This window comes from Drosophila elegans, unplaced genomic scaffold (assembly GCF_018152505.1).
Source record: "Drosophila elegans isolate 14027-0461.03 unplaced genomic scaffold, ASM1815250v1 contig_183, whole genome shotgun sequence".
Lineage (NCBI taxonomy): Eukaryota > Metazoa > Arthropoda > Insecta > Diptera > Drosophilidae > Drosophila > Drosophila elegans.
This window is the reverse complement of record NW_024545550.1, coordinates 9,849,734-9,874,303: the sequence shown is the minus strand read 5'-3', so window position 1 is coordinate 9,874,303 and position 24,570 is coordinate 9,849,734. Positions and strand designations below refer to the sequence as shown.

Here is a 24,570-nt window from a genome sequence, read left to right as displayed (position 1 = left end):
TTCCCACTGCGACGTTTCCACTAGTTGCGTCCATCGGCGCCAAATTTTATTTTCAAATTAACAGTAATAGTTTGAAATTTGTTTATTTATTTAGCTGGACCTTATAAAATCTTTATCAACAATGTCTATTGCAGAAAACTTAGGCTTAGTAATTTCGGATTGACGGAATTTTCAAAACAAACCAGCCTAGGATATTTTTTTGGCGTCTTCGTCATTATTTGGACTTAATATAATTTAAATATATTTTTAGTATTACTAAGGTTTACAAAATAATCAAGTAAAAGCCGCACTGACACTGACAGTCCTGTTATATAACACTAAAAATTATTTTGTTATATTTATAATTTTAATTGTTTAAGAATTTGTTATTTATTTCTCTCGTTTCTCTAAACTTTTATATTTGGTTTTTAATTTTAAAGTATTTTCTATATTTAAGCACTTCTACTCACCATTTTATTTCGTCGTGAATCAAAAGTTAGTAATCAGTGCGTTCTTTTATAGTACAATACGATAAAAGCTTTTCTGTACTTTCCTAATTTTGTGAAATGAATTTTGATAATAAAAATTATACCCACGTTAACCGTTTATCAACAACTATTCAAAATAAGAAGTAATTTATAAAATTTAAGATATATTTAAACATAAATTAATTTATATTTGAACTTTGTTCTACTTTTTGTATATATTTGATCGGATTGGTGGTTTTAACTATTGAAGAATTCTGAACAAAACAAAAAAATAAACATAACTAAATAATTAAAATAAAATAAGTTTTTTGTTACATTTTTATATAAAACTTCTCAATTTATTAATATAAGATATATGGCGCATATCGCCTTGAGTTAATATAACTTAAAAATATTAAATAAAATGTATACACAAAAAAATTTAAATTAAAACTTTGTTCTACTTTTTTTATAAAAGCTTTTAATAAATGAATTAATTAATTAATATATTAGCTTTCTTGGCACTTGTGACATTTATACCCCAGCCGCATCTGGCCACACTACCACGAAGCAGAATAAGAAGCGACGTGGCGAAAGAGGCAAAAAGCAAAGTCAATCGTTGAAAAAATTTGAACCGGTCCGGTCCTAAGTTTTTGTTGTAGTAGGCGGTTCGACGGCCGACTTTAATTCACATTACATTTAAATAACACCCAAAAGCACTATGTGGCGACTGGCTGGAGTGCTCCTCCTCGGCTTCATTGCCATTTCCACCGGATCGGAGCAGGATGTTTTGGATCTGGGAGACGATGACTTTGTCACCACACTGAAACAGCATGAAACTACGCTGGTTATGTTCTACGCCCCCTGGTGAGTGAGGGGCGTGGCAGGGGCTTATACCATAAAGCATCAGCATTGCGTGTGCAATTCGTGGCTAATCAGCTTGTTGCGTCTGCAATTTAATTCAACTCCATATTCCGCCGATTCCCGGCATTCACAATCGCAAAGTACACGTCAGCGTTTGCCGGCAAAAAAAAAGAAAGAAAACGAGAAACGAAAAGCACAAAGATGACTTGGAAGTATTGGTGTTGTCGGCCATTTTAAAGAGCGGGGTGCCAAGTTGGTATAATGTACATACAATTACTGTCTATTTGTCTGTGACTCATTAAGCAGTGGATAATGATAGTTAAGGGATAGTTATGTCTTGATTTGTGTTTCTTTACTAGTGTTTATACCACATCATCTTAAGCAGAGAACATGTAATTACATTCCCACCCATTTTTACTTATATTTCTTTGTGCATATGTGGCTTAATTACTTATCCTTAATACTTTAAACTGGGAATTCTAGGTTATACCATATAACATTTACATTCAATTTGCATTTAGGTATAAAATAACAAAACAATTCATCTATGGATGATTCTTCATTAAAATGATTTTGCCATCAAAATCATTAAAAGAATATTAAATTCAGCTTTATTTGCTATAAAACTAATTTGTATTCTGGAAAAGTTATTTTATTTTAGGCAATTCCATATGTGCAAGAGATAATTGTTATTTTGCCATATAAGCTTAAAGTAAATCCAAAACTAGAAGTCTTAAAAACTTTAAAAATGGTTTCTATGGTACTTTTTTTTATTTATATTTACTCGCTTAAACAAATATGTGTATTTGCCCATTATCAGAGGAAAACTATAAACTCACACTTGAGCAATGAACTGGCAAAGTAATTTATTTGTTTTTTTTTTTGCCGGTCGGCGTGCTAGCTCTTTAAATCCCCAAAGAGTTGTTGTGCTACTTTTTGTGGAAATGATTATACCCATTTAATAACCTTATCAGCATTAAAACACTGAGAATGAAAACTAGAGACTTTTTACATTTCTGAACTTTCAGAATCTTAACAAATCTGTATTCCGCTTTAATAAGTGCTATAGTTCTTGGTACTTAAAAGATTTTTTTTCTTTTATTACTTGGTTACTATAATTTGCGAAAAGTGATATTAATTGTACACTTAGCCACTGACTTAAAATATCTATAGTTTCAGTTAAAAAAAATAAAACGTTTCTTTCTCTGTAAGCTTAATTGGGCACTTGTTCTTAATGTTAGAGTGGGCGATAAGGCGGTTGATAAGTCCCGCACCCTAACTTTAATTACAAGCTAGTTTTTCGGGAACTTGTCTTCCCGCTGTCTTGATAACAAATGATGAATTGGAAACTGATGTTCCCAAAATGATGAAGTGACGTGTCCTAAAAGAGTTGTTCTTCTTCTTTAAGGTGCGGCCATTGCAAGCGATTGAAGCCCGAATACGCCAAGGCGGCAGAGCTCGTCAAGGACGACGATCCGCCAATCAAACTAGCCAAGGTTGACTGCACGGAAGCTGGCAAGGAGATCTGCAGCAAATACTCGGTCAGCGGCTATCCCACGCTGAAGATCTTCCGTCAGGATGAGGTATCTCAGGACTACAATGGACCGCGTGAGGCCGCCGGCATCGCCAAGTACATGCGCGCCCAGGTGGGACCCGCCTCCAAGAACGTGCGCTCCGTCGCCGAGCTGACCAAGTTCCTGGACACCAAGGACACCACTGTGTTCGGCTACTTCAGCGACGTCGACTCCAAGTTGGCCAAGGTCTTCCTGAAGTTCGCCGACAAGAACCGCGAGAAGTACCGCTTCGGACACTCCAGCGACCAGGAAGTCCTCGAGAAGCAGGGCGAAACGTAAGTGGGAGGATGAGATCAAGACCGAGTTCGTTTTCGAATATTTTCAAGACTGCCTTTCGTTTTATATATTTTATAAGTGTTAATAAATAGTTTTAAGTGAGAGTTTGTTAACTTCTAATCAAATTCCTATGTGAGTTTAATTTTTAATTTATGTTGATTTTTTTTTAAGTTAAACTTCTTTTTCTTTGCAAAAATCAGAATTATTTTAGAAACAAAGCTTAAGCTGTAACTATACAATTAATTAACTTTACATATCTTACTTAAAAAGGTTTAAAAGTTGTTTGGGGTTTATTTAAATCACTTAGATAACATGAAATTTAAAAAAAACACTGGATTTTCTTTCTATTCCTTGCAGCGACAAGATTGTGCTAATTCGTGCCCCTCATTTGAGCAACAAGTTCGAGTCATCCACCATCAAGTTTGAGGGCAGCTCTGACTCCGATCTGACCACCTTTGTCAAGGAGAACTTGTAAGTGGCGCCACTCCTTACCACTCTTTTTGAAAGCAACTTACATTTGAACACTCTACTCTAGCCATGGTCTGGTGGGTCACCGTACTCAGGATTCGGTCAAGGATTTCCAGAACCCCTTGATCACGGCCTACTTCAGCGTGGACTACCAGAAGAACCCCAAGGGAACCAACTACTGGCGCAATCGTGTCCTCAAGGTGGCCAAGGAGTTTGTGGGACAGATCAACTTTGCGATCGCCTCCAAGGATGACTTCCAGCACGAGTTGAACGAGTACGGCTACGATTTCGTTGGCGACAAGCCCGTTGTTCTGGCTCGCGATGCAAAGAATCTCAAATACGCCCTGAAGGACGAGTTCTCCGTGGAGAATCTGCAAGACTTTGTGGAGAAGCTGCTGGCCAATGAGCTGGAGCCCTACATCAAGAGCGAGGCTGTGCCAGAGTCGAACGACGCTCCCGTCAAAGTGGCCGTGGCCAAGAACTTTGACGATCTGGTCATTAACAACGGCAAGGACACACTGATCGAGTTCTACGCCCCCTGGTGCGGTCACTGCAAGAAGCTGACCCCCATCTACGAGGAGCTGGCCGAGAAGCTGAAGGACGAGGAGGTTGCCATCGTGAAGATGGATGCCACCGCTAACGATGTGCCGCCAGAGTTCAATGTGCGCGGCTTCCCCACCCTGTTCTGGCTGCCCAAGGACGCCAAGAACAAGCCAGTGAGCTACAACGGGGGTCGCGAGGTCGATGATTTCCTGAAGTACATTGCCAAGGAGGCGACCACAGAACTGAAGGGCTTCGACCGCAGCGGTAAGCCCAAGAAGACCGAGCTCTAAGCTGCACGCCGGGTTAAACTGGCCGCCAACTAGCATTTCCATATTTTTGTAAAATCGAATGCATTCTCCACAATATTTGAGCAAAATTGTATTAAATTATTTGATAGTGATGAAACGCGTACGAACACAAGTTGATGATTATGTCGCAATAAACTTAAATCTTCATTAAATAAGTAAACCAGTTTGGTGTTTCCTATTTCTTCAAAAAACATGTCTTCCATATTATTGTCCAGTGCCTTAAATCTAAATTGAAAGTCCTTTGGAAACTACTTTGGCATGGCTTGCGGTTCTTCGTTCATAGGAAATATGTCTTCCATGTGCTCATCTAGCATCGTTCGAAACCAGTCGGCAATGAATGTGTATTGGTTTCGTCCTTGGAAGGCCTTGTAGGCCACTTTGCCTTGCATCGCGTCGTATTTGAAAATGTATACGGTGCTCGGACAGTCGACCGGTGCCATGACCTGGGACATACAGTTCAGCAGGCGAACCAAGAAGTTGGCGCACACAATGGTCGACCAATCTTTTTCCTGCGGGAGAAAATATCGTTATATTTTTATTAATAACACACTAAGAAAGAAACTTAAGTTTGGATATCCGGAAATAAGAAACTGTTGAATTGGAAGATCTTTATATATGTACAAAAATTAGTATACTAACGCAGTTCTTCCACAAATCCCGCACAGAAGTCTTCTGGATGTCGAGCACGAAGGCATGCTCATCGCGAAGGGCTATATACAGACTTTCGATGCCCAGGAGGAAGCACTTGACCCACCACTTAAGGGCCTCCGTGCGATTGTGGGCCGTCCAATCCAGGCGGTTCATGTGCACCAGACGCATCTGCAGCTCTGCCCAGTTTTGGGCAGGACCAAAACTGAGCAGAACAATATTAATGTTTGAAATGCATTTTGGATCTCTTGGCAAACGACTTACAATCCATTGGGATTCATTTCGGCCAGTACTGGTGAATCAAACAGAACTCGATTGCCATTTAGTTCGAAGGAAAAGACTCCATGAAAAGCTCCAGCTTCTTCAGAGCCATGCTTGTTCTTGGGCACCGCACTGCCGTTCTCTGAAAATGGCAAGAGATTAGAGGATTATTGCTATGGATTTCTAGAGTCCTGCTACCGAAAACACAGTATTTATGCAGCTTCTTGAGCCAGGACTCCTGCATGATCCTCCTTAGATTGTCCTGGTCGAAGGGGTCGGCCTGTTCGCTGTCCATGCGGCAGATATACATGGTGTTGCGATACCGGGAGACACCCAGAGACCATCCCGTCTTGTTCTCGTAGGGCGCACACATTATCAGCTCCAGGACTTCGCTGGTGCACACGATGTGGGCGTTCACCTCCACGCGCATATTGGCCGGCTTGAGGAGGCCAAATCGCGAGGATTCGATGAAAAGGAGCATGTTGTCCAGGAAATATTTGGGAATCTTCGCCGGCTTCTGGGCGGGCTCATTGTCCCGCAACGAGAGGGGAAATCTATTAGTCGGCGGCACCACTATGAAACCTATTCTTTTTGTGTTCGCTTCGAATTGACCAGTGGGAGACAAACTGAATCCGCCATGTGAAACGGGCTTGCTTATTGTCGGAAACAGGTGTTTGTCCTCCTCCGTCCAGGAGTGGGCGTGGATATTCAATATTTGGTAATTGGAAATCATTGAAAGTAAGTTTTTAAGGCGCTTCAACGAGCAAAGCGGAAGTTAAACTTTGGCTTGCATTTGCAAAAAGAACCGTTGCTTTGGCCACATGGCAACGCCAAAGCATCGTATGTGAATGAATATTTCAATTTCAAAAAATCTTTAAATTTCACATTGAGCCAATACAGATTTTCCTAATATGAATAACAATTAAATACAACAAAGCCTAAAATAATGAATTTAAAAAGAACTGTTTGGAATACCATTTAAGATAAATAAAATTAAATATATATATATTAATAAAACTGCTATAGCTGGTTAATAAAATACAGATTTAGTTCAAAATAAAATAATTATTTAATGAAATTAATTTCTGTTGCTATAATTGAATGCCTACTGTAGCTCCACAAAATGCAAAAGACAATAACAAAAACAAAAACAAAACATACCGGCTGGCGCTGCCAGATTTCAGTGGCGTGCCGGCAAAAAAGGTAAACAAACCGCCAGTGCTGCCAGATCGTTGCAATCAGATGGTCGTGTGGAAACTAGCTGGCAACGCTGCTGGTGTGTGCTGCACGTGTTTTAAAATCGCGTGTGTTTTGCTCTTCATTCCGGGACATTGTGCTGAAATTCAACGAAAATAGGCGTAAATATTACTTAAATATAACTAAGAATACGATTGACTAGTTTCTGGAGAGATGGAGGTGAATGCCAGCAAGCTGCGACTTGGCGCCCAGCGATTGCTGCAGCTAATTTCGAATGGGTCTGAAGACAACGTGTTTGCCCAAAGTTTACAAAAGTTCATCAAGAAGCAGGTGAGCTAACTTGGTTGTAATTGGAAACTAGCATACTTAGTATTCTGTGCGTTTTAGAAATATGTGCCCCAGGATGTGGAGCGGCTCTTCCGGACGCTCAGCGAGCAACTGCCTCTGCCCGCTTACACTGTGCCCGTGGCCGTTAGTTTCGAGGAGCAGCTGCTCCTACTGCTCTCCATGGCGCTCCGCTGGGATTCAGCTGGCCAAAGCTTTGGCCAGTATCAACTGGAGTGTGCGGCGCTGGCCAAGCTCTTGGATTTCTCCCTGGATGCGCAGAGGTTCGACCCTTCGTCATTTTTCCCCTAAAGAAACCAATTCTTAAACCTCTTCTGCTGCAGATTTGCCAAGAGCTACTTCCACGACAAGCCAGCTCCCTTTGATAAAAGCCAGAGCGAAGACAGCCTGCCCAGTAAAAAGTTAAAAAATGGCAATCACTCTCTCAACCTGGAGGATCTGGAGATCATCACATGCTGCTATCAATTGCTGAAAAGTGATACACCCTATTTCCGCGAGCTGTGGGATTGGTCCAGCTTTATAGCCACCTATGCACACAATTCATTAAGCCCGAAGACGCAGATCTACTGCAACCACATCATGGCTATGCTGACCAACATGAGTGCGCCCCAGCTAAATGATTTAAATGAGCAAATATCCACTGAAACGCGACTGCAGTTCGACCACGAAAGGGAGCAAGCTTGGACACTAGCCAGGAGCACCCTTGGCAGCTTTAAACCTGACGACTCCGATCAACTTGTGAGCCTGCAGCTGCAGGGAATCAATCAGGCTGTGACCAACATCGAGGGCGTTCTACTGCCCACTTTCAACAAGGAGAACCTGGAGTTCTATAGCAGCACCGATGGCTGCTACGACCGTATTGTCAAGGTGGACTCAACTGTCGTCAATCTACGCAGTATCGCCCTGGGTGTGGCTGCTGCCAAACCCATTTGCCTGTCAGGACCCGTGGGCTGTGGTAAAACTACGCTTATCGAGTACCTGGCCCGCAAAACTGGACGCATTTGCCCCAAGCCAAATGAGATTGAAATCAAGGAGAAGGCCTTGAAGAAAGCCGAAGAGGAGGAGCAACTGCTGATACCGAAAAAGAAGCCAAAGGTGGCGGGAAACAAGCGCAAAGTGGAGGAGTTGCCTCTGGAGGAACTGCTTGACTTGGGAGAGACGACGCAAAGGAATGGATTTCTACGTATTCAGCTCGGAGATCAGACCGATAGCAAAATGTTACTAGGCCAATATCGCTGCACCGATGTGCCCGGGGAGTTTGTTTGGCTTCCGGGAGTTCTGACGCAGGTGAGTTAGTTAATCCTTTTATATATTTCAGACTTTATTAAAAAGTTTTTTTCTTAAAGGCCGTCATGCATGGATACTGGTTGCTGCTGGAGGATCTGGATGCAGCCACCCAAGACACTTATACCATTCTGAGTAGCCTTCTAGAACGCCGGTGCCTTAGTGTTCCCGGTTTCCGCGATTCCGTGAAAATAGAGCCTGGTTTTCAGTTGTTTGTCACAGTGCGGTAAGAATTTAAGCCAAGCAATAATGTAACCTTATTTAATTTGTTTTCCTTATCCCATAGAACCAACAAATCGGCCAGCAACTCAAGCCAAAAATCGCTCTACTCCCTGCTGGACAAATATCTTTATACCATCAATATACTGCCACTTTCCCGCAATGAGCTTTGCAAAGTGGTCAGCACCAACTATCCCAAGCTGGCTACTGTGGCCAATCGCATTGTGGATGTGTTCCTCACCTTCTCCAGTGGGCATCACACATCGGCGGATAATTTGAGGCAGCAGGAATCGGGCGACAAGGCGGACAACACGGAGAAATATGTGGCCTTGCCCTTCGAACAGGTTTCCCTGACCTCCAGTCCCAATTCGGGCAGATTAGTGTCCACCCGTGATTTGGTGAAGCTGTGCCACCGCTCCAATTCACAATTTTCGGTGACCAGCTCGGAATGTGCCTACTTTGTCTTCCAAAACGCCGTGGATGTTTTTTGCTCATATCTTCCGCAGAGCAGAGAAAAGATAACCCTGATCACCAGTATCGGAGCCAAGCTGGGCATCATTCGTTCCCGTTGCGAGCATTTCGCCAATGAATACAAACCAGATGTGGAATTTGGCCTGGAGCACATCAAAATCGGAAGGGCTACCCTTCTGGCTAAATCTGAGTTGGAAAACAGTGAGAATGAAGAGACCTCAGAGCAGGACCTCAAGCGGCAAAAGTTAACGCAGCTAACGAAGCGAGCTATTGGCAAGATTGGAGGCAAGCGGACCACCTTTTCATTCACTCGACTGGCCAGCTGCATCCTGGAACGGATTGCCGTGTGTGTCAGTCACTCGGAGCCTGTGCTTTTGGTGGGCGAAACCGGAGTGGGCAAGACCTCTTCGGTGCAATACCTGGCCGAGCGGACGGAGCACAAACTGGTGGTGGTCAACATGAACAACCAGTCGGACGTGTCCGACTTGGTGGGCGGCTTCAAGCCCGTGGAACTGAACTATGTGCTGGCACCTCTGCGCAACGAATTCGAGTATCTTCTTTCCGAAACCTTTAATCAGGAGAAGAACATTCAGTTCCTGCGGCTGTTTGCCATCCACTATAACAGTGGTCGTCACGCTGTGATAATCCGAACAATGATCAACATCTGCCTACAGGTGGCCAAGAATCCGGAGCTAAAGCTTAATAAATTGCTTCCCCGTTGGCAGACGCTGAGGGAAAAACTGCAGAAGCTTCAGATGCAGCTGGACAAGAGCATCAACATCTCCTTCGCCTTCATACCCGGCTCCCTTGTCAACTGTATTAGCAATGGCGACTGGGTCTTGCTGGATGAGATTAACTTGGCCTCCGCGGAGACGCTAGAATGTCTCTCGACCATCCTTGAACCGGAGGGTTCAGTGGTGCTGCTGGAACGTGGTGACTTCACGCCCGTTAAGCGGCATCCCGACTTCCGCATCTTCGCCTGTATGAATCCCAATACGGACATTGGCAAGAAGGATCTGCCCGTGGGCATACGCAATCGTTTCACGGAATTCTTTGTGGATGAACTCACAACGGATGCGGATTTGAGTCTGTTGGTCAGCGATTATCTGGCAAATACGGGTATCCAGCGAAAGTCCGTTCACAGCATCGTCCAATTGTACAAATCGCTGCGCAAGCTGTCCGAGCTCCAGTTAAACGATGGCCTCGGGAATCGTCCGGTGTATTCACTGCGTACTCTTTGCCGCAGTTTGCGCATTTGTGCGAGAAATTTGTGCGGCTCCATCGAACGGAATCTGTACGAGAGCTTTTGCTTGAGTTTCCTCACCCAATTGGATCCGGATTCGCATCATGTGGTTCTTCTGCTCATTCAGAATGCACTGCTGTCAAATGTCAAGGCTATTTTGAGCAAGCAGCTGCCCCAGTTGGGTGAGAACTACCTGGACTTCGAGGGCTACTGGGTGCAGCCGGGCAACTTGGAACCACAGCCCTGCACCCACTACATTCTCACGGAAAGTGTTAAGAAGAACCTGAAGGACTTAGCCCGTATTATCTCGATTGGCAAGTTGCCCATTTTGCTCCAGGGACCCACGAGTGCGGGCAAAACCAGTTTGATTGACTACGTGGCCAAGAGGAGTGGAAATCGCTGCCTGAGGATCAATAACCACGAGCACACGGATCTCCAGGAGTACATTGGCACATATGCGGCGGACTTGGATGGCAAGTTAACCTTCAGGGAAGGAGTGCTGGTGCAAGCCATGCGCCATGGCTATTGGATTATACTGGACGAGCTCAATCTCGCCTCCACGGATATTTTGGAGGCTCTCAATCGAGTTCTGGACGACAACAGGGAGCTGTATATCGCGGAGACCCAGACGCTGGTAAAGGCTCATCCCAACTTTATGCTCTTTGCTACGCAGAATCCTCCGGGACTCTATGGCGGCAGGAAGACGCTTTCGCGCGCCTTCAAGAATCGCTTTATAGAGCTCCACTTTGGTGACATACCACGCGTGGAGTTGGAGACCATTTTGGAAAAGCGCTGCTTTATTCCACCCACCTATGCCCGCAAAATGGTGCAGTGCATGACCCAGCTGCAGCAACATCGCCAGAATACCTCCAAACAGGTGTTCACCCTGCGCGATCTGTTCCGTTGGGGCAACCGATATACCCATGCGGATAAGTCCCTGCACGAGGACACCAGGTACGACTGGAACCAGCATCTCGTGGAGGAGGGCTACCTGGTTCTGTCCTCGAAAGTGCGTTCCCAGGAAGAGCATGAGTTAATAGAGAAGACCTTGTTCGCCAATTTCCGCAAGAAGGTGGATCTGCAGCTGCTGTTCGACATACAAACCGAGAGGGAGAGCTCCTCCATGGTGAGTAGAAGAATCCTCGATGCCATTAGAGACTTTAAACTGCGAGGAGACATCGTTTGGACCCGCAACATGACACGCATGGCTGTGGTTACGGCCAAGGCCTTGGAATTCGACGAACCCGTGCTCTTGGTTGGTCCCACGGGCTGTGGCAAGACCACTGTGTGCCAACTGCTAGCCAGCATTGCGGATGTCCAGCTGCGCATCCTCAATTGTCACATGCACACCGAAGGAGCTGATTTCCTGGGAGGATTGCGTCCTTGTCGCGGCAAAGAATCCACGCAACTTTTCGAGTGGGCCGATGGTCCGTTGATATACTCGATGCAGGAGGGATCATATTTCATGGCCGATGAGATATCCCTGGCTGAGGACTCCGTGCTGGAGCGGCTCAACTGCATCCTGGAACCAGAGCGTACGGTGTTGCTGGCCGAGAAGGGCGGCGTCGCTGAGTTGGAGGCGAATCCAGACTTTGTGGTGCAGGCCAAGTCCGGCTTCCAGTTCCTTGCCACCATGAATCCTGGCGGGGATTTTGGCAAGAAGGAGCTCTCGCCTGCCTTGAGGAATCGCTTCACGGAGGTCTGGTGCCTGCCCTCCGACAACAAGGAGGACCTCATTGAGATTGCCTACAACTGCATGAGCCGACAGAAGGAGCACCAAGGACAGACGATCGACACCCATAAAGTGGCCGAGTACCTGGTGGAAATAGTGCTGCACATTCGAGACACGAACGAAAAGTTCAAGTTCTCAGTGCGTGATATCCTAGCCTGGGCCAATTACATGATCAGCAACGCCAGACTGAGCTTTGCCGAGCAGGCCATCTTTGGTTTGGAAACCATCTTCCTGGATGCACTGGAAATGTTGCCCCACGAATCGCAGGAGCAGGTGGAGCAGCTGAAGACCAGTATCATCAAGCAGGCCATCAAACAGGCAGGTCTAATTCTAAACGAGCAGTTTACGCTGGAGGAAGTTAGCAAGAAGCGAGGTGTTGAGGTCCAGCTGGATGAATCCCGCTTTGGCATTCGTCCCTTTTTCATAGATGTAAACGAGGAGCGTTTGACGCCAGCTAAAGAGGATTTCCTCTTCGATGCGCCCACTACCAAGCAGAATCTCTTCCGTCTGCTCTCTGCCCTTTCGCTTCAGAAACCAGTGCTCCTGGAGGGTCCACCTGGTGTGGGTAAGACCTCCATTGTGGAGAGCATAGCGGCTGCCATTGGCTACCAGATTGTGCGCATCAATCTCTGCGAACACACTGATTTGGCTGATCTCTTTGGCACCGATTTGCCAGCGGAGGATAACCTATTGGAATCGAGTACACCCACTTCCGGTCGACAAATGGGCAGCTTTGTGTGGCGCGACGGTCCACTGCTGGCCGCTCTGAAGGCAAAGAACACCTGGATTCTGTTGGACGAACTCAATCTGGCCCCCCAATCCGTGCTGGAAGGTCTCAATGCGGTGCTCGATCATCGCGGAGAGGTCTACATACCGGAGCTGAACAAGAGCTTCCACTTGGCTGGCTCTACCCGCATTTTTGCCTGCCAGAATCCTCTAAAGCAGGGCGGCGGTCGCAAGGGATTGCCCCAGTCCTTCCTGAATCGATTTACCAAAGTGTATCTGCGTAAACTTTCCACCGAGGATCTGCTTCATGTGGTGAATGTGAAATATGGCAAGTACTTTGATCAATTGAGTGAACACTTCCTGGAGCTGCTCGGTGAGCAAACCGAAGGCAACATCTTTGAGATTTACTCCGGAAAGGATGCTTCGGTTAAATCAAATACCTTTGATTTGGCCGCTCGCTTGGTGCGTTTTTCGGAGCTACTAGATCGCGGCGTCTCTTCCATGGAGTTTGGCTACAAGGGTGGCCCGTACGAGTTTAATCTGCGTGACATTCTCCGCTGGTGCGATCTGCTTCACAACCCGCAAACTGGCTACATCATGGCATCCACACCCTGCTCCTTCCAATCTGCTTTCAAAGACTTCTTACTGACACTTTACGAAAGGATGCAGTTGGTCTACTACCAAAGAATGCGCTGTGACCAAGATAAATCATACATCCGCAATGTCTTCTCAAACGTTTTCCAATGCAACGCCGAGGAGCTGAATGCGGTTTCGGATGATGTGGCTCTTTATTGGACCGCGGATAAGGTATATCTCAACGACGTGGTTCTGGAGCGGGAACAAGCCGATGTCCTGGACTTGGCCACTCGACAGGAGCAGGCTCCTTTGCTGCTGGACAGCCAGAGGCAGTTGCTCAAGCAAATCGTCGAGGCTGTGCACATGGAGAAGCCACTGCTGCTCTGCGGATCCACAGACAGTGGCAAAACCAAGCTGATCGATGCCCTCTGTGTGCTCTCCAATCGCCTGTGCAATACGGATATAATTGATGACTCTGTGACTGGTAGTTTTCAGCAGGTGAGATTTACGAACTCATTTTTAACTTGATCCACCTATTTAACTTTATTTTTCTTATCCCAGATCGATTTAAATCGTCATTTGGAGGTCATTTACAAGAAGGTGGAGGCGCTAGTCTTTGCCTGTGTTCAGCGGGCTTTTGTCCAGCAAATTGAGCTTCAGTTTGTGGAACAGTTGTGGAACTCCTGGAGCAAGTACAATAAACTGGCCAAGGTCACAACAGGTAAGTGGAAATGTGTACATAAGGAAGAGACCCCTTAAATGTATACCTTTTAGAGTGTCAGCAGCACAGCGTGTTAGATGAACTCAAGTTGTTCGGCGAACGTCTGGATTCCCTGGGCAAGATCATCCAGCTACTGGTGGTCACACCAAAGAACTGCCAAGTGAAGGCATTCCAGCAATTGCCCGAGACCAAGTCTCAGTTCTTGTTACTTCAAGCCTACATCAAGACGGCAGATTCCCTCAACACTGGCGGATCTTTCGAATGGGTGGACTCGCAGATTGTCACCTCACTGAAGTGCGGTCAATTCATCTTGCTGGAGCACGTGAATCTTTGTTCCTCGGCCGTCCTGGATCGCTTAAATCCCGTCTTCGAGCCAAACGGAAGCTTACTCATAGCTGAAAAGGGAATAACAGCGCAGGAAAATGCTGAGGTGGTCCACAAGTCGAGCAATTTCCGAGCATTCCTAACCGTGGATCCCAAAAATGGTGAACTATCGCGAGCGATGCGCAACCGATGTGTGGAGCTCTCCCTATCCCGGGACACCTATTCCGTGGATGACATGCGTGCCTTTGTCCATGAGCAGGGTGTGCATCAAACGGATGCTATAGATTGCATCCTGCGAGTTCACAAGGGCATAACTCAGCTGACCGAGTTTAATAGCTACTCCATTTCGCACCTCACACATTTTGCCTTCCTGAGCGCTGCCTACCAAAGGATTGGCTATGAACTGAAACGTGCTATTTACGTGGCCGCCATGGAGGTCTATGTGTACTCTGCCAGCACAGATTTGATGGGCTTTGGCTTGTCCTACTACCAAAACAAACTGCGCGAGGTGGTGCTGGCCCAAACCGAATTGTTTGAGGAAGTGACTACTAGTCAGCAGGATTTCCTCAGCGATGTAATACTCAATTCTGGAAACCTAAACTCATTGACACTAGTCAAACTTCAGGCAGTGGTTTTGAAAGTTTTACTGGATGGATCCTCGGTGGAAACTATTCCCCAAAAGCAGTTGGCTGCGCTCTTTCAAAAAATGGAGAACCTCGAATTGAATGGGCTAAATCCTCAACAACTCATGCGCCACTTCCTGTACATACTTTACGAGTCGTCGGCCTTCGGAGACTTGGAGTTAAGACATCTCTACCTGCAGCCGTGGTTGTCGGAACACACGTCCATGCAAGAGTTGTCTCAGAATCTTTTCAACTGCCTGCAGAAGAGGAGCAACAGTGTAAAAGGAGCTCTGGTTAATCTGCCCTGGAATCGAAATCTTTTCCCTAGACTCAGGGATTACTCTACAGATATTGAGGTTTCGGAACTAAAGCCTTTAAACCTGAGTGCTTTGCTCCTGTCGCGCCTTGTCGTAGATGACATTCCCACTAATTGTGAAACCGCAGTAAACCGAATGAATGCCCTGCAGTATTCACAGGCTTTGCAGAAGCAACAAGTCACTGTGAAGTTCGCCAATGACTTCCTAACAAACCTTTCGACATTCCTTGAGCTCCTACACAGCAGTTTGTTGGAGGATTTGGAGGAAGCTGACTTGGATCTGCCGCAGTATGCGAAATTGGTGACCCGCTTCCATTGGTTCAATCGACTGTTGACTACGGCACAACAGAAGCTTTTAATGAACACCGAACTTTATGTGCCGCTGATGCACAAGCTGGTGCTCCATTTCCAGTGGCTGGAGAAGCACCTTCTGAATCCCTTACTTCAATTGACTTCCAAAAATTCTTCCGAAAAATTGGCTACTATTCAAGAGTGTATTCTTAAAATGAAGGAGTACATTGAGGAGACGAGGAGGCCTTTGAATGTGTCTTGCAAGATATACTCAAAGCAGTTTACCCATTTCCAGCCTTACTATCAGGATCAACAGGTGAGTGAAATGTAAGGAGTTAAAATTATATTTCAACATTGTAATTTCTTTGCATTGCAGATTCAACTCCATACAGAATTGGAGGAACTGGAAAAACTGCTCTGTGTGGTACCGAGCTATGGCAATTTGGAGCTGTCTTCTTGGCTCAAGATATGGCTGCTACTGCAATCAGATGAGGCAAACAAGTGGCGCTCCTTCCTTCGCAATAACACTCATGGCTTTCAAGTTAAACCCTTTGAATTGAGTGGCTCCCTGACGAATGAGACACTTCAGTCCCGTCTGCAAAGACTGCAAACAAAGCTAAAGGAGGCTCAGGAAGCTAATACACAAAACGGATTTGATTTGGACTTGGATCTCAGTAGTCTGAAGACCCTCTTGGAAGTCGAAAAGGAGGACAGCTCTTCGTATATTCATCCACAAAGTATAGCTGCCAGCACACCACAATTATTACTGGCTGCCTTAAGGGAACTATTTATGGAGCGCCTGTTGACGGGAACTCTGCGCGAGGACTTCGATGAGCAAGTGAATCCCCTTTACACAGAGCAGTTGCTCACCTTGAACAGCAATCTCTGGCATTGCCTGAAAACTCTTGAGAGTGCTTCCCATGCTGAAGTAACCAGTGCTTGGATTGAACTAAGTAAGGAATTGAATGGGTTGCAGGATCAAGAGGAGTTTAAAACACTGCTTGAGAGGATTGGCAGCAGCTACAAGGGATTGCGCACTTATCAAAGGCAGTATCGTAACGCCATTCAGTGCTATCAGTTGGAGAATCTTTCCAACCGTCTGGATTGCGTTCAAGGACCCTCGGAAGAGGGCAGCACAGAGATATCCAGTCGCTTGGTCTATCAGGGACCCGCTTTGTCGGGCGTCTTCCTGTCCCTGATTTGCCAGCCAAACGGACAGCTGCGATCGGTGCCCCTTAGCGAGTTGCAGGAGTGGCGCACCTCCCTGCAGCAAACGCGCCATCTGCTGTGGGAGAACTCCCAGCTCCTGAGCTCCAAATACAGTGGCAGAGTCAACAATCTGTCACATGTCCAGGAGAACGCCAGTCAACTGCTCAAGGAGCTGGAATATGTGAGCCACTTAGGTCAGCGTGAGCAGAAACCAAACGAAGGCTTCCAAAGCTGTGCCCAAGAACTGGAAAAAATGCTGAACAATTTGCAAAAGGATGACATTAACCCGGACGCCATGACAACAGCCTTTGATGTTTCCCTAACTAATGCCTTGCTGGGAGCCATTGAGCTGTGCCTGCTCACCAATGCCCCGTTGATCGATCCCGTGGAAAAGAACCGCCTGAAGAACCAATATATAGCGGAGGATATTGGTTGTCTGAGCACCTTAACCACAGCCTATGATTTCATGAAGATTGTGATGAAGTACCGGCACTTTGGCGAGGAGATTTGCAGCCAACTGGAGGTTAGATTGAAGGCGGCGCACCAGCGACAGCAACAGCTCTCCCAAAAGTTGGCCTTGCGTCCGGAACAGTGCATGTACGCCGCCCTGGTCCAAGACATTACGCACTTCCTCCACTCGAACGGCGATTGTGAGTCGCTGTACAAGCTGTTCCAACTTGTTAGCTCCGAGTGGGTTAACTTCACAGGATCCCAGGCGGCCACGAGTGCGCAGCTGAAGAGCAGCACCGAGGTGCTGGGCAAACTGGAGCTGTGGCTGGCCAATGCCCAGAGATTCGTGCATCACACCCTCGCCAGATACTCCTCCTACTACCAGGACTTTGTGGAGCCCATCAAATGCTCGGTGAACCAGCTGCGCTTTGGCTTCGAGTCCCTCAAGGTGATCTTCGCCAGGGTCCACCAGGCCGGCAGTGTTTCGCAGGCGGAGCAGCTGCAGCAGACCATCGGCGATATAGTGCAATTCCCATCGCAGCAGCCACTGGTAATCAGGAACAGCAGGCTCTATGGATTGCTGGCCGAGTTGCCACACAGCGAACATGAGTACTTCCGTTTGCTAAAGGCCAAGCTGATTGAGCTGAGAAACTATATCTCGCTGGGAAGTGTAATAGACGAGACGACCTTTGCCGCCTACGACGATGCCCTCAGTATCTGTAACCAGACCTGGCAGCAGGAGGAGCAGCGTCGCTGTCAACTCAAGGCGGAGGCGGAGAGTCTGTACGTGACCAAGACCAAGGGAGGAGTGGACAGCGAGGAGCTCATCGAGATGCAGGAAATCGAGCAGAACTTTCCCACAAACCTGGACGAGGACTTTGCCGAGTTCGTGTCGCAGCCCACCTTGGAGCAGGTGCTGAAGCTGGACAAGAAGGCCAGTGCCAAGGCCAAGCAGGCACAGATTGTGGTCGAGGAGGACTATGCCTTCCTGGCGCGCAATTTCATCGAGGTGATGACCCAGCACACTCCGGTTTACTACAGAGAGCAGCCCAAGTCTTCAAAGGAATCGGAGCTCCATCTACTTGCCCCGTACCGAGCACGCTTTCAGGTCTTTGCCCACTTGCATGGCCACTACAAGACAGCCTTGGGCTCCGATCTGGACGAAAGGGCCTGCAATGGTCTGGCCTTTGGCTTGGCCCTGCAACAGAAACAGCTTAAGGACATTGACTTGGAGGAGGGAGTGGCTAGTTCCCCTTACGATTTCTACAAGGATTCGAATATCAGCGAGATCCAAAGCTGCCTCAGCGTGATGGAGCGCATAGAGAAGCGTGTGTTGGAGCAACTGGAACAGTATCCCGAGCACGCAGGCCTGGCCGACATCAAGTTGGTGATCTCGCGCATCCGACGATTGCCTGCCCATGCCCCGGTGGTGCGTTTCAATACCGGATTCCAGCTGCTGCGACAGAAGTTGGCCCTCTGGAACGAGGTGGCCCACAGGCAGAACAATCTGGTATCGGAGGAAATCGAGGTGGCCGAGTTTGTGCAACGCTGGACACGACTGGAGCTGCAGCACTGGCGCAATTGCCTCGGACAGACGGCCGCCCAAGTGGAGCTGCAGGCCTATCGCTACTGGTTCTTCATCTACAATCTGCTGCAGCAGTTCCTCCATCAACAGCAGCTCGATCAGTCCTACACGGACATCAAGTTTGCGGAGCAACGTTTCGCCCAGGAGCAACTGCTGGATGCCCAGGACTTGGGAGAGGCCCAGCGCCTGGAGCTGCCGCAAGTGGTGCGCATTTTGAGACAGTTTGTGGAGGCCTCGTGCTACGGTGACTTCCACATACGGCTGCAGCTCCTTCAGGGCTTCGAGCTGTACCTGCACAATGTGGAGAGGGCTGGAAAGATCGAGGGACTGCCTCCGCTAATCGCAGCCCTGCACAATCTCCAGCTGTATTTCTCCCAGTTTGCTGGCGAGATCGCAGACTCTGCCAAGTCACGGCGCTCGCCCATCGAAAAGAAGCTGAAGGAGTTCGTCAAGATCCAGAGCTACAGCAAGGATCTGAGTTACTTCAGCATGCGCAACAGCGTGGCCAGTGTGCACCGCAATCTGAACAAGTTCCTCAAGGAGTACCGACTGGCGCTGCAGGAGAAGATCAGCGAGGTGTTCCAGCCCAAGGATGCCACGGCCAGGGACTACACCTTTGGCACCGACAAGGGCAAGGGCCTGAGGAACTACAACAAGATCAGGTATCTCAATACGGAGCGACAGCAGTTCGTGGCCAGTGAGAAGCTGCTGGAGAAGTTCAACACTCCGGTCGAGTTTGTCTCGGAAAATGCCCTGCTGCAGCGCTTGGAAAAGCACTTCCGGACGGCCCGCCATGTGGTGAAGGAAACCCTGCGACAGGCTCCCTACGGCGAACTAATCACGGACTTGGACGACCTGCTGGCCAGCCAGTTGGAGCGATGTGAGCACTTGCGTGCCCTGAACGTGGATCGCTCGAAGGAGCGACCCCAGCAGAAGCAGGAGGCCAAGCAGATCCTGCAGCAGAAGCGCAAGGCTCTCACCGATCTCTTCAAGACGCTGCATCGGCTGGGTGCCAGCTACAAGACCGGTCTGCTGGAGCTCTCGCTGCGCAGCGAGTTTGAGGACTTCCAGCTGACGCCCTACTCCATTCGCTCCATGCTGCCACGCCTGCATCCCAGTGCCCAGCAGTTGAACGAGCACCTGGACCTGTACTACATGAAGAGTGTGTTCAAGTTGAAGCTGTTGCAGAACATTATGTTGACGCCGCTGTCCGAGCTGGGTCCTCCGAATATCGAACGCATCAAGGGTTTCGCCGTCGACCTGTTCCTCCTGGTGCAGCAGCAGCGGGAGCAGCTTTCCGGATCCACCAAGGAGCTGCATGAGCTGAGGAACTCACTGGATAGCTTGCGCCAACTGGCCGAGATTGTGCCACAAGCTGAGAGCAATTCAGGAGCTCTGAGCTTTGTGAGGAATGCAGACATGGCAACGGATATAAAGAATAATCTTTGCCAGATTCACTATGTCTTCAGGCAGTGGCAGCTCCTGTTGAGCTGTGCCCCCAGTTCGGTTAACGATAACTCCGGCAACAGCCTACTGGTGCGGACCATTCCCTTGGCCAAAAATGAGCTCCAGGATTTGAGCAGACAGATCCTAGGCAGCAGCCAAAAGTTGCTTAACGAGCTGAGCTCCGCCAATCTGGAGTTCCTACCCAGCGAGAAGTGTGATTACTACCAGAAAAGCTATCTGCAGATCCTGCAAATCATGGAGAAGACCTTGGAACTACTGCGTGCCGGCCAAAGTGATCATCTGCCCTTGGCGCAACCACTCATTGAACTGCTGGCCAGCCTGCGAAGCGAAAAGCCCACCGAAATCAGCTCGGAGGCCATCGATCTGGCCAATGCGGACACCGAGTTGGCCAACATAGCCCACAGTGTGCTTATATCGCTGCAGAAGATTTACAAGCAACATGCCAGGCCGGAAGATGGGCCTCAGAATGGAGAAGCCAAGGAGCAGGTACAGGAGCAGGATCAGGAGTCGAAGGAGGCGCTGCAGGAACAGCATCTGAAGAAGTGCCTCACGGGGCAACTCCACACGGACTGGCAACAGCTAAGTCTGCCCCGTGTGCTGGCCAAGCTGTCCAATGTACTCCTTGTGCTGAAGCACTCCAATTCCGAGGATCAGGATAAGCTCCTTTGCGTACGACGAGCCATTGGTCTGCTGCCCATTCTGGAGCAGTACCAATTGCTGGCGGACTATCTGCTGCTCCAGCAGCTGGCCACGCACAAGGTTTCCGCCAAGATGCTGTCCATAGTGCTCACCGTGTTCGTGGAGATCGGCAGCAAGGGCTTCTGTGTGCCGCCGGATCTGATGCAGGACGAGGAGGGTCAGTCCAAGCAGGACTCCAAGAACGGCGAGGGCTTTGGCCTGGAGGACGGCACCGGGGAGAACGATGCCTCCGATAAGATCGAGTCCGAGGATCAGCTGGACGATGCCAAGCGGCCAGAGGACCGCAAGGACGAGGGCGACAAGCAGGAGCCCGACTGCAAGGAGGAGAAGGGCATCGAGATGAGCGACGACTTCGATGCCAAGATGCAGGATGTGGAGAAGCCCGAGGAGGATGACAGCGGTGAGTCCGAAGAGGAGGAGGACGATCTCAACAAGGAGATGGGTGAGACGGAGGAGGGAGCCGAGAAGCTCGACGACCAGATCTGGGGCGATGACGAGGAGAAGCCCGAGGAGGAGGAGCAGGAGCCGGAGATGAATGAGGAGGATCAGGGCAAGGGCAGCAAGGATGAGAAGGATGCGCACAACGATCTGGACACGAAGAACGATGCGGCCAAGGAGGATGGCAAGGATGAGCACGAAAAGGATGGCTTGGATGCCACCAATGAGCCAAGCGGCGAGGACAAGCGCAAGGAGCAGGCCAAGGACATTGACGACATGAAGGACCCCGAAATGGACGAGGAGCAGACCAATGCCATGCACAACGAGCTGGAGGAGCCGCCAGAGCCCGAAGAAATGGACCTGGGCGACATGAATAACGTGGACGAGGGTCACGACGATCAGGAGGAGCAGCAGCCCACGGACGAGAATCCCTTTGACATTGACGCCATGAAGGAGAACATGCAGCCGGCCGAGGAGCCCGAGGCTGATGGCGAAGAGGAGCCTGCGGCAGAGGAGGAAGGTGATCCCCAGAGCGACGGCAGTGACTCCGAGGAAGATGAGGCGGGCACCGAAGCGAAGCCAGGCCAGGAGGATCAGGGCGAGGGCGACGAAGCCACTCCCGAGGACGAAAAGGAGGAGCCGGAGACTCAGACACGCGGCGAACTGGACGAAGCAGACGAAGCAAAGCCCGAGGATTCTCCCGAGGATGCCAAGGAGGAAGAGGAGGAAAAGCGCGAGGAGAAGCCGGAACAGCACACCCAGTCCAAGGACAAGGCCAGCAAGGAGGAGAATGTCCAGTCAATGCCGGAGACCGAGCAGAGCAGCTCAGCGGACCAAGTGCAGCAGCCGCAGGACCCGGATATCAAGCAGGACCAAAAGCTCGACGAGCAGGAGACGGGCGAGGAGAAGGATGGCGTTGGCCAGGCCGAAAACGATGTGAGTTTTGGTTTCAATTACATTTGATTCAACTCTTGAACACAACTCTACTTGAAACCCATTTGCAGACCAACGATGGTGGCCATCAGGGCATTGCGGAGACCCAGGAAACGGTGTCCCAAGAGGAGCGCAAGAACGAAAGGCAAACGCAGGAGAAGCGCAAACAGGGGAGAACCAACGAAGAACGATCCTTAGGTAAGCAGGCCAAATAATCATTCACATTCACTTCCATTTTAAACAACTTATTAACTTGCAGGCGAAGCGGAGCAAAACAAGTTGAAGCAACTCAAGACAATTGACCAGCTAAAGGAGTCCAAGGAAGCGGACAGTGCTGACCAGGAGAAGCCAGAACCCACGGAGCAGGCAGAAGCCGAAGAGTACCAGCACGTGAAGGAGCCCAAAAACAGCGACAAGACCACGCTGGACAATGCCACCGAAGAGCAGTCCAAGAAGATTCAGCACCAGGAGGATGAGCCACCGAACGAGGATGAAAATGAGGCGGAGAATGCGAACGAATTGATGGAAACCGATGAGCCAGCAGTCGCACCGGAGGATGATGCCCAACTGGAGCAGCTGGGTGCCGAGAAGACGGAGCAGAAGTCCGACAAGCCGTCCAAGACGGATCAGTCGAAGGAGCGCTTGGATACACCCGAGGGCATGGAGATTGAGGGCGAAGTGGTGCCCACCATGACGGTTCCTCGTAGTGCTGAAACCACGGCGCACAGCAAGTTAGTACTGGACACTTTCTTTTTCTATGTTATTTTGTATTTAAACAAATCTTTATGTGATTAAACAGCACCGAAATCCTGCTGGACAAAAGCTCGCAGGCCCAGGAGCTGAGCTCAGCGGAGCAGATGGAGCTGCGGCAACAGTATCAGCAGCAACTGACCACATTCCGAGGGGTAGGTTTTCCGACATTTGATATGGTTATGCCCATACTAAACGATTTGTTCCAGGCACAGCCGCAGCACGAGGACTACGAGAGTTGGCAGGGCATCTCCAACCGCATGACCCAGAATGCTCGGGAGCTGTGCGAGCAGCTGCGCCTCATCCTGGAGCCCACCAAGTGTACGCGGCTGAAGGGCGACTACCGCACTGGGCGGCGCATCAATATGAAGAAGATTATCCCTTACATCGCTTCGCAGTTCCGCAAGGACAAGATCTGGCTGCGACGCACAAAGCCGGCGCAGCGTGACTACAAGATCACCATCGCCATCGACGATTCCAAGTCGATGCACCACAACAACTCCAAGACGCTGACTCTGGAGGCCATCTCCCTGGTGTCGCAGGCACTCACGCTGCTGGAAAGTGGTCGACTGAGCATCGTGTCCTTCGGGGAGGCGCCGCAAATCGTCCTTAATCACACGGAGCAGTTCGACGGGCCACGCCTGGTGAATGCCCTGAACTTCGACCAGGACAAGACCAAGATAGCCGGCCTGCTGGACTTTATACGCACGGCCAATGCGGAAGAAAGCGGCCTGGGCGGCGATAATGGCCTGTTTGAAAACCTTTTGCTTATCCTCAGCGATGGACGGAATATATTCAGCGAGGGTGCGCAGAAGGTCAAGAACGCCATAAAGCTGGCGCGATTGCAGCGCATCTTCCTGGTTTACATCATCATCGACAATCCGGACAACAAGGTAGGGAATTTTGTTCTTAATCCATATGAGCTTTATTGATTTTTGATTACTTTTAGAACTCCATTCTGGACATACAGCATGTGGCGGTAAACGCAGATGGCTCAGTGAGCATCAGTTCCTATCTGGAAAGCTTCCCGTTCCCCTACTATGTGATTGTCCGGGACCTCAACCAACTGCCCCTCGTGCTAAGCGAAGCCATGCGGCAATGGTTCGAGCTGGTTAACAGCGAGTAACCCATATATGCTGACACTATTCAGTATAGTGGGCAACAAAGAACTCTCCTAACGACTTACCCCGAAGATAGCCTACAATTACGTTTTTCTTTTAGATTTATTACTGGCTTTGTTATGATGCCACCTAGATATATATTGCACTTGTAAATAATAATTTTTACGAATTGAAAATGTAACGATTTTGTTATTTGAGGCGCACTAACATAGCTGCAACTTAAACTCTTTCGGATATGAATGTAATATATATTTTTTGACAATTACAATTTGTATATAAACAACACTCTTTTTATTTAAAAGTATTTTTTATTTATTTACTTTATTAATTTACGAAGCAACACGGATATTTTGAAAACTCTTGGATATTTCGGGAACAATAAACGCTGAAATTACATAAATATTGAAGCACAACCTAGGAATGATAACTAGAACTGGATATTAATATATTGCATTTATACAA

At 48.5% G+C, this 24,570-nt stretch overlaps 3 protein-coding genes across 3 annotated transcripts; 2 read left to right on the top strand and 1 right to left on the bottom strand.

Moving 5' to 3' along the window:
- The first annotated feature begins 1,024 nt into the window (after window positions 1-1,024).
- Window positions 1,025-4,639, top strand: LOC108144734 (protein disulfide-isomerase A3). Its single transcript, XM_017269830.2, has 4 exons — window positions 1,025-1,313; window positions 2,719-3,159; window positions 3,518-3,631; window positions 3,696-4,639. The coding sequence occupies exons 1-4, from the start codon at window positions 1,168-1,170 to the stop codon at window positions 4,459-4,461; spliced, it is 1,467 nt and encodes a 488-aa protein (XP_017125319.1). The 5' UTR covers window positions 1,025-1,167; the 3' UTR covers window positions 4,462-4,639.
- LOC108144735 (protein cutoff) lies at window positions 4,619-6,167 on the bottom strand. Its single transcript, XM_017269832.2, has 4 exons — window positions 5,587-6,167; window positions 5,392-5,530; window positions 5,119-5,332; window positions 4,619-4,988 (listed from the first exon to the last, which is right to left on the bottom strand). Exons 1-4 carry the CDS (start codon window positions 6,119-6,121, stop codon window positions 4,728-4,730), a joined length of 1,149 nt encoding a protein of 382 aa, XP_017125321.1. The 5' UTR covers window positions 6,122-6,167; the 3' UTR covers window positions 4,619-4,727.
- Window positions 6,168-6,658: 491 nt separating this feature from the next.
- Window positions 6,659-24,391, top strand: LOC108144497 (midasin). Its single transcript, XM_017269429.2, has 13 exons — window positions 6,659-6,915; window positions 6,973-7,193; window positions 7,254-8,217; window positions 8,277-8,440; window positions 8,501-13,679; window positions 13,743-13,902; window positions 13,956-15,772; window positions 15,833-22,240; window positions 22,309-22,435; window positions 22,497-22,968; window positions 23,037-23,142; window positions 23,197-23,880; window positions 23,937-24,391. The coding sequence occupies exons 1-13, from the start codon at window positions 6,799-6,801 to the stop codon at window positions 24,111-24,113; spliced, it is 16,596 nt and encodes a 5,531-aa protein (XP_017124918.1). The 5' UTR covers window positions 6,659-6,798; the 3' UTR covers window positions 24,114-24,391.
- Window positions 24,392-24,570: the final 179 nt, after the last annotated feature.

Bases quoted from the DNA above. Each gene is read 5' to 3' on its own strand.
- LOC108144734 (XM_017269830.2), top strand. From the start codon at position 1,168: ATGTGGCGACTGGCTGGAGTGCTCCTCCTCGGCTTCATTGCCATTTCC. The intron at 1,314-2,718 runs GTGAGTGAGGGG...TTCTTCTTTAAG, and splicing joins GTTATGTTCTACGCCCCCTG to GTGCGGCCATTGCAAGCGAT. The intron at 3,160-3,517 runs GTAAGTGGGAGG...TATTCCTTGCAG, and splicing joins CTCGAGAAGCAGGGCGAAAC to CGACAAGATTGTGCTAATTC.
- LOC108144735 (XM_017269832.2), bottom strand. From the start codon at position 6,121: ATGATTTCCAATTACCAAATATTGAATATCCACGCCCACTCCTGGACG. The intron at 5,531-5,586 runs GTAGCAGGACTC...TGCCATTTTCAG, and splicing joins GCATAAATACTGTGTTTTCG to AGAACGGCAGTGCGGTGCCC. The intron at 4,989-5,118 runs GTTAGTATACTA...TTTCTCCCGCAG, and splicing joins GGGATTTGTGGAAGAACTGC to GAAAAAGATTGGTCGACCAT.
- LOC108144497 (XM_017269429.2), top strand. From the start codon at position 6,799: ATGGAGGTGAATGCCAGCAAGCTGCGACTTGGCGCCCAGCGATTGCTG. The intron at 7,194-7,253 runs GTTCGACCCTTC...CTTCTGCTGCAG, and splicing joins TTCTCCCTGGATGCGCAGAG to ATTTGCCAAGAGCTACTTCC. The intron at 22,969-23,036 runs GTTAGTACTGGA...GTGATTAAACAG, and splicing joins GAAACCACGGCGCACAGCAA to CACCGAAATCCTGCTGGACA.